We start from the raw sequence: 9,278 nt of genomic DNA on the forward strand, positions 1-9,278 counted from the left end.
TCGGCGGGAGTGCCGCCGCATTCCCAAGCAGCGCACTGTAGCAGTGCGCCACCGGGCCGGCCCGAGATTCCCTATTTTCATATATTTTTTTCTTAAACTCTTTGAGAGTAAGATGCATACACTGTGGCTCCTTATCTTCCCATATTTCAGCGTGTACTTCTTTGTTTTTTTTTTTTTTTTGTCTTTTTGTCTTTTTCCGTGTCTGGCAATGGATCGCAACCCTCAGTGTTGTCCCCATACCGGACCGGGGACCGGCAACGGGACCGCAACCCTCGGCGCTGCTCCCATGCCTCGCTCAGCCAGTGAGCGGGAACCGGTCTGCATGTGGGATCCGAACCCTCGGGTGGGAGCGCTGCCGCGCTTCCCAAGTGGCGCACTATCCAGTGCGCCACCGGGCCGGCCCTTCAGCGTGTACTTCTAAAGATGGGGTTGTTACCTTCCGTATGTACCACAGCGATCAAAACTAGCAAATGAGCGTTGATGCAATTCTGTTATTTAGTCCACAGATCTTTACGTTAAAGTTTCACCAGCTGTCCCTCCAGTGTTCTTCAGAGCAGCAGAAAACTTGGGTCCCGCTTCACATCCAGTGGAGGTCCCTCTAGTCTGCTTTGATCTTGAACAGCTCCTCATTTTTTCTTTGCCATATATGACCTTGACATTTCCAAAGAGAGCAGTCCAGGCATTTTTTCCAGTGGCCCTCAATTTAGGTCTATTTCCTCGTGATTAGATGCAGGTTATATCTTTTTGGCAGGAAGACCCCCAAAGTGACCCAGTGTCCTTCTCAGTGCGTCACATTGGGAGTGTGTGACATAGGTTGTAATGTCACTGGTGAAGTTGACCTTGATCCCTTGGTCAAGGAATAGAATTCTACTGTAGAATTACTGTTTTTCCTTTTCTAATCATTTAGTACCTGGTGGGAGATATTAGACACTGTGTAAATATATTATAACTCCTCAAACTTCCTCTTGCCTTCAAACTTTTTCTTTCCTGTATCAGTTTTTGCTGTGATGGTTATAAAACAGTGATTTTTTATTTCCATCGTTTTTTTCCTGCATTTGTTAGTTGGCTTTCTTTTTTTAAAAAAAGATGACTGGTAAGGGGATCTTAACCCTTGACTTGACTTGGTGTTGTCAGCACCACGCTCTCCCAAGTGAGCTAACCAGCCATCCCTATATAGGGATCCTAACCTGTGGCCTTGGTGTTATTAGCACCACACTCTCCCAAGTGAGCCATGGGCCAGCCCTTAGTTGTCTTTCTATGGTGAGAAAAGCTTTCTCTCCTAATTGACCTGTGGGCTGTAATCTGCCAACCCCCAATTGTAGATTCATGGACTCTTACTTAGTTTAATAGATTATAATCCTTCACTGTTATTTATTGTGATTATTTAGTGTGGGCCAGTAGGAGCCCCTTCAGATTGGCTCCCGTCCTTTTGACATGTCCCTATCATCCTTTTAGCACCTCCTTCCTTACCAGGCCCGGCTCCTGTCTTCCCTACCCAAGCCCTGGAGTCAGCCATTTATTTCTCCAGGGTGTTTTGGTTCCTTTTATCAGAGAGGAGTATGTAGAAACCAGGACCTGACTTTGTGTCCTTACTGCCACTGGGGTGTTACTGCTTCTAGGCCCTCTCAATAGCAAGATCTAGGAAATAGATGTATGTTCACATATGTATATGATATTTATATATATTAAAATCTTGAGGCCACACTGACGCCTTTGATTCGAATTCAATACCACAGGGTTATTTCTACCCTTCTCCCTTTCCATATTTCTAGAATCAGAAACCTCGCTCTCCTTAGTAAATGTATTTATTTATTTGCTTAGTCCTAGAATACACAGAAAGTACTTTCCAAATTGCTAACAGATGCCGCTATAAAGAAGCCTCCTCACTTAAGTTCAGTAGTTGTTGCGAGTTCTTCAGCCCAAGGATTTGTGCTCCAAATACTGTGTTCAGAAGTTACTTGGATGGGCCGGCCTGGTGGCGCACTGCTACAGTGCGCCGCTTGGGAAGTGCAGCGGCGCTCCCGCCGAGGGTTCGGATCCCACATACAGACCGGCTGCTCACTGGCTGAGCGAGGTGCGGGAGCGGCACCGAGGGTTGCGATCCCTTTGCTGGTCCCGGTCCGGTACGGGCGCGGCACCGAGGGTTGCGATCCCGTTGCTGGTCCCGGTCCGGTACGGGCGCGACACTGAGGGTTGCGATCCGTTGCCGGTCACGAAAAAAGACAAAAAGGAAAAAAAAAAAAAAAAAAGAAGTTACTTGGATGCCCCCATTACTGTGGTGTCCCCTGTCCCTGTGGGCTTTATGTATTCATTCATCATTTATTTATTTTAATGTGAAGCAGTAGCATGGCTCCATAAGTCAGAACTGTACAGAGTGGTCTGCTCGGGGAGGGGTCACTGTCCCTATGTGCCCATCTTTTCCATACTATTCCTATCCGCCTCTTGAGGGCAGGTGTCCTCATTTGACATACTCATTTGGAAGAAAGATGGATCAAAGGTATGTAAATAAGGAGTGTCTCCTGTACTGCCCCTCCCAAACCCTCCACAGTCCTTCCCAGAGAGGAACCATGATGAACCATTGGGTGTTGGCTCCGGGACCTTTGCCATGTGTGTGCTGCTAGCATTTCCCACCTAGCATTGCGTCTCAGACATCTTTCCAAGTTAGCTCACGGACACTCACCTTTTTTTTTTTTTTTTTTGTCTTTTGTCTTTTTCCGTGTCCGGCAACGGATCGCAACCCTCAGTGTTGCCCCCGTACTGGACCGGGGACCGGCAACGGGATCGCAACCCTCGGTGTTGCTCCCGCGCCTCGCTCAGCCAGCGAGCGGGAACCGGTCTGTATGTGGGATCCGAACCCTCGGGCGGGAGCGCCGCCGCGCTTCCCAAGCGGTGCACTTATCCAGTGCGCCACCGGGCCGGCCCAACACTCACCTTACTCTTTCTGATGTCCCTGTGCTAGACATGGCCCTTGCTTGCTTGATTGAATGTGATATTTCTTGCAGAAAAATGTCAACACTGACATGAAACAAGTCCCACAGGCAGGCCTGTTGATCTCTGATTGATGTCTTCCCTGTACCCTTCCAGAAATCTCTGTGCTTATGCCCTCTGGATTTTGGAACCATTTGGGTCAATCTAGACATAGCTAGACTTCTTCCATTTAGTGGATGTTTTGGGCAGCTTTCCACACCAAGCCTTGTGATTCTGTTATCCTTTTATTGTGCCGATATATTTGAGTTGAGTTCATCGGTCAGATTGATAACTGTTTGGGCCGCTTCTAGTTTGTGGCTGTTACAGAGATGCCACCTATAGCAGCTAGAACGTGCCACGTTTTTTAGCTCCTCCCCCATTGGTGGATATTTCAGATGTTTCTGTTTGTCCTGTCACACACATAGTTGTAGTGAGCATTGCAACATTGGGAAATTATGTTTTGATGCTATCTTAGCTTGGGCGGCCACAACAGCATACCATAGACCGGGTGCCTTAAATGATCAACATTTATTTCCTCACAGTTCTGGATGCTGAAGTCTAAGATCAAGGTGGCAGCAGGGTCCATTCCTGGTGAGGGCTCTCCTCCTGGCTTGCAGATAGCTGCCGTGCTCACGTGGAGGGGGAGACAGAGTGCAAGATGTTGAGCATGTTTTCTTACAAGGGCGCTGATCCCATCATGAGAGCCCCACCCTCATGAACTCATCTAACCTTAGTTACTGCCCAAAGGCACCATCTCCAAGTACCATTACGTTGGGGGTTAGGGCTTCAACATATGAATTTTGGGGAGACAAAAATTCAGCCCATAGCAGATGTACACTTTTCTCTATAGGCTGGATTTCTAGAAGTGAGTGATTGTGCTGATCAACTCACACACATTTTTATCTCAGGTGACCTTTTTTTTTTTTTTTTTTTTCCTTTTTGTCTTTTTTCGTGACCGGCAACGGATCGCAACCCTCAGTGTCGCGCCCGTACCGGACCGGGATCGCAACCCTTGGTGTTGCGCCCGCACCTCGCTCAGCCAGTGAGTGGCCAGTCTGTATGTGGGATCCGAACCCTTGACGGGAGCGCCACTGCGCTCCCAAGCGGTGTACTGTAGCAGTGCGCCACCGGGCCGGCCCGACCTGTTTTTTTTTTAATAGACTATTTTTATAGCACGTTCAGGTTTATGGAGAAATTGAACAGAATGTCCAGATGGTCCCTCCCCCCCCCACAATTTCTCCTATTAACTTGTTGCATTAGTGCAGTACATTTGTTACAATTATAAACCAATATTTTTATTTATTTATTTATTTTTAAAGGTGACCGGTAAGGGGATCTTAACCCTTGGCTTGGTGTTGTCAGCACCACGCTCTCCCAAGTGAGCTATGGGCTGGCTCCAATTATGAACCAATATTGGTATAGTATTATTGTTACATTAGGGTTTCCTCTTTGTGTTGTACAGTTCTGTGGGGTTTGCCAAATGCATAATGTCATTTAGTCACCATTACAATGTCATACAGAATAGTTTTTTTTTTTTTTTTTTTTTTAAGATGACCAGTAAGGGGATCTCAACCCTTGACTTGGTGTTGTTAGCACCATGCTCAGCCAGTGAGCGAACCGGCCATCCCTATATAGGGTCCGAACCTGTGGCCTTGGTGTTGTCAGCACCACACTCTCCCGAGTGAGCCACGGTCCGGCCCCTCAGAATAGTTTTGCTGCCCTGAAAATCCTCTATGCTCTGCTATTCATCCTTCCCTCCTTCCCTCCCTATTTCAGTTGATTTTATTACAAATGTTATATTGAATAACTTTGGAAGAATGGGGGCGGGCATTTTACTAAAGTACAAAGCCTTCTTCCTGAGGCCATTCAGGGGACTCAAGGAAAAAGTCATGTTGTAGGAAAGTGTGGTTGGGGGAATTCTGTTGTGTCCTTCCCGTGGCTGCTTTTCCTGTGTAGTAAGGGCACCATCACTCAGTGCTGCTTGTGGAGTTTCCTTGTCCTCTGTCTTGGCTGTACTTGCTAATTACCTGCAGAGCTTTAAAAAAAAATGGGATGCCCAAGCCTTACCCCAGAGCAGGTCAGTCAGAAGTTTAGGGGTGCAGGAAAGAAGCCAGCGTCAGCATCTTTACCCACTCCCTCTGGTGGTCCCAGGGAGCATGCAGGGTTGAAAGTCCCCGATGGAGGTGTCTGCACAGCCCGTTGGTGGGGCTCACTGTCATCCTCCAGCATGTTTATGGTGTCAAAAGTGAGTGCAGCTGTTGCCAACCAGTACCCCGAGGGGAGACAGTGGGAAATGAAGAGAGACATGTATGGGATCAGGAGGACCTTTTCAGGCTGCTGACCTGTAAGGCATCCTCATTTATTTTAGGTTTCTTTTTATAAGCCAGGGAAAATAACAAATCATACTGATTAAGTCAGTTATGTTTGGTACCAAGTTATCTGTAGAATATTTTCAGCTGCCACAGCACTTGAGGATTCATAGGAACTATTTATCAACAAAATAAGAACATAAGTTTCTTATTTACAAAGCTTCTGGGGTCCTGGGTTCAATCAAAGGTCAGACCTCAAGGGGAGGGAGAAGGGGGAAGTAGGCAAAAGGGATGCCAGCTTTGCTGGCTTTCATAGAATAGCAAGGACTTTGTCAGCTTTCTTATTCAGTACCCTACACACAGCCTTTTTTGGAGGTAGGTATAAGTTCCTGGAACATAGAAACCAAGAACTTCATCCTAATCCTGAGGTTTTCTCCAGGAACTATGAAGGAGCCATTGAAGGGTAAACTGTTATCCAAAGTTGGTATCTCAACATCAGGAATTCCAAGGAGTTCCATATTCATTGCTTAGAAGAAGTCGTTTTATTTTTCAGGTATTCCAGCTAGCTCTAGCTGTTTAACAAAAAAGATTGAGGGCCATTAATGAAGTCTACAAATGCAGTATGAGTGAGAAAAAAATCAGGGGCAGGATGAATATGAGTTGTGGGTTTGTGTGAAAAAAGAGGGAAGAAATGGAAATGCTTAAGTCCTTGTTTGTCATGCATGGAATAGATTGGGAAGGATGTATGACAAACGGCTGCCAGAAGATTCCTGGGAGGAGAGGCATCGTTGGGCTGGGGAATGGTGCAGGGGGAGTGTTGAATTTTGAACTATGTGAATGAACGAGGGTACTTCAGAGTGTGCATGGAAAGATTCGTGTTATCTTTTTTTTTTTTAAGGAGATTTTTATTTTATTTATTTATTTATTTATTATTATTTTTTCATTAAATTTTTATTTTGTCAATATACAATGTATATGATTATTATGGCCCATCACCGACAACTCCCTCCCTCCTCCCTCTCTCCCCTCCCCCCCAAGAATGTCCTTTCCGTTTGCTTGTTGTAACAACTTCAAAAAGGTATAGTTGTTATATCTTCTTCCCCCCCACCCGGTTTTTTTTTTGTGTGTATGTGGGGAATTAATTTGATTGTTTTTTTAGCTCCCTCCGATGAGTGAGAACATGTGGTATTTCTTTTTCTCTGCCTGACTCGTTTCACTCAATATTATTCTCTCAAGGTCCATCCATGTTGTTGCAAATGGCAGTATTTCATTCGTTTTTATAGCTGAGTAATATTCCATTGTGTAGATATACCACATTTTCCATATCCACTCATCTGATAATGGACATTTGGGCTGATTCCAACTCTTGGCTATTGTAAAGAGTGCTGCACGTGTTATCTTTTGATTCTATTTTTCCATGGGCTTCTTGAGTATCCTCGTAGTATGTATTTGAAAATTAAAATGTGTATGTCAGTTGTTTCCAAGAAAGAGTGATCATATATCTAGGATTGAAGAGTTATGTGTTTTTATGGAATTATTAATATACAGTTAAGCTATTTCACCACCACTGTCATACCATTTTCTGGGTGTGGAGTTGGGAGGGTACTTCCCAATGTGGTCACAGTAAGCCCCGTTCTTTTTTTTTTTTTTCCCTGACCAGTAAGGGAATCGCAACCCTCGGCACGGTGCCATCCGCACCACGCTCAGCCAGTGAGCGCACTGGCCATCCCTATGTAGGATCCAAACCCACGGCCTCAGTGCTACCAGTGCCACACTCTCCCGAGTGAGCCATGGGGCTGACCCAGCCCTGTTCTTTTTGAGAGCATGGAACCTTGGGTCACACAGGTAACTCCTTTTCAGCCTCTGGACGAGACCAGCCAGATGAGTGACCTACCTGTGAAAGTGATCCACGTGGAGAGTGGGAAGATCCTCACGGGCACAGATGCCCCCAAAGCTGGGCAGCTGGAGGCCTGGCTCGAGATGAACCCAGGGTGAGTGGGGCTTGTGATCCAGATGCAGCCTGGATCCCAAGGTGACACTGGGCCCCGTTCCTGGAAGCTGACAGTAGCCGGGGGTGGTTTGGCTTGCATTGGAATGCCAGGCCTGTTGGCTAAGGAAAGTGAGTCCTGCTGGTTCTGAGGACTTTTATAGTAAAGCACTAATATTTTCTCTAGGTACGAAGTAGCTCCAAGATCTGACAGTGAAGAAAGTAGCTCAGAGGAAGAGGAAGAGGTAAGAATGCATTTCCCAGCTTTCAGGGCCCTCCGCGTTGGTAGCGGTGACTTCTACCCCATGTACACCCATCTCCCTGGGCGCTGTGACCCTCTCCAGCTCTGTCCGGGCAGTGTGGGGCGGGGAATGGGCAGGGGACAGCTGAGCCCTTGAGCCTGGCTTGAAGTGCCTTAGAGCCGCGCTGTCCAATATGGTAGCTTCTAGCCATGAGCGACTGTTTCCGTTTTAAATTAGTCAAATTCAGTGACATTCAAAACCCATTTCCTCTGTCATGTTAGCCACATTTTAAGTGCTCAGCATTCCTTCTCTGTGAACAGTCTGCTTTACTTTTCCATTTCTAAATAGTTGGGTTTTTTTCATGATGAACTTGTACGTGCTCCTTACATATTTACCCCTAGCCTGAAACCGACTTAGTGTTCAGTGACTTCTTGCTTTTGGTTTGTCCTGCATTTTCCCCTTTGTCATGTAGTTTTTGCATTTTCCTCTTCAGGTTACGTGGAATTTACTTGGTGTAGGGCAGGAAGTGGAGCTCTTTTACCCCTCCCAGTAGTGCTAAGCTGATGAGCTCACCATTGACTCCACCCCTTTCCCATTGATTTGTGATACTAAAAAGATGATATTCTGGTTTTATATCCACCTATTCAGTTTCTTTTGATAGTCTAATGATTCTTAAGCCAATAACATTTTGTTGTAATTTTTTTTTAACAGCTTTGTGATGGTGATATAATCCACATACTGCAAAATGCACCTATTGGAAGTGTACAATTTGGTGATTTTTAGCAGATTTGTAGAGTTGTACTATCATCACCACATACCAGCTTTGGAATGTTTCCATCACCCCAGAGAGCTTCCTTCTGCCTGTTTACAGTTAGTTCGTGCTCCCTCCTCTAGCCCCAGGAAACCACTGACCTGCCTTCTGGCTCTATAGATTTGCCATTTGTGGACATTTCTTACAAATGGAGTCATGACAACATGCAGTCTTCTGCATCAGGCTTCTTTGCATTTTGCGTTTTCGAGGTTCATCCATGATGTTATGTGTCAAAAATTTGTTCCTTTTTATTTCTGAGTTGTATTTCATGGTATGGATATACCACATTTTGTTTCTCCACTAATCGAAGGATGCTTGTGTTTCCATATTTACTATTATGAATAATGTTGCTGTGAACATTCGTGAGCATGTCTTTGTGTGGACATGTTTTTATTTCTTTTGAGTAGAGACCTAGGAGTGGAATCTCTGGGTCCTATGGTAAGTTTATGTTTACCTTTTTAAGAAACTGCCAGACTGTCTTCCAAAGTGGCTGTACCATTTCATGGGTTCCAATTTCTCCATATTCTCGTCAATACTTGGTATCATCTGTCCATTTGATGTAGCCATTCAAGTGGGTATGTGGAGGTATTTCATTGTGGTTTTAATTTGCATTTCCCAAATAACTAGTGCTGTGGAGCATCTTTTATATACACATATGCACCATTCGTATTATCTTCTTTGGTGAAAATCTATTCAAATCTTTTGCTTATTTTTAATTGGGTTGTCATCTTATTTTAAATATCCTTTATATATTCTAGATATACGTCTTTGATCCAGTATAGAGTTTGCAAACATCTTCTCTCAGTGTGTTTGCCTTTTCGTTTTCTTGGTGGGTTTTTTTGAGATGTGAAAACTTTTTTTTTTTTTTTGTCTTTTGTCTTTTTCCGTGTCTGGCCACGGATCGCAACCCTCAGTGTTGCCCCATACCGGACCGGGGACCGGCAACGGGATCGCAACCCTCA

General features: G+C 45.2%; 1 protein-coding gene across 1 annotated transcript in view; it reads left to right on the plus strand.

Annotated features, from left to right (window-relative positions):
* The window catches only part of SMARCA4 (SWI/SNF related, matrix associated, actin dependent regulator of chromatin, subfamily a, member 4), a 78,673-nt gene that overhangs the window by 12,273 nt on the left and 57,122 nt on the right, over nucleotides 1-9,278 (plus strand). Inside the window, 2 exon segments of the mRNA XM_008573806.1 lie at nucleotides 7,137-7,267; nucleotides 7,451-7,508. Of these exon segments, the coding sequence (XP_008572028.1) occupies nucleotides 7,137-7,267; nucleotides 7,451-7,508 (189 nt within the window).

This window comes from Galeopterus variegatus, unplaced genomic scaffold (genome assembly GCF_000696425.1).
Source record: "Galeopterus variegatus unplaced genomic scaffold, G_variegatus-3.0.2 Scaffold964, whole genome shotgun sequence".
NCBI classification, from domain to species: domain Eukaryota; kingdom Metazoa; phylum Chordata; class Mammalia; order Dermoptera; family Cynocephalidae; genus Galeopterus; species Galeopterus variegatus.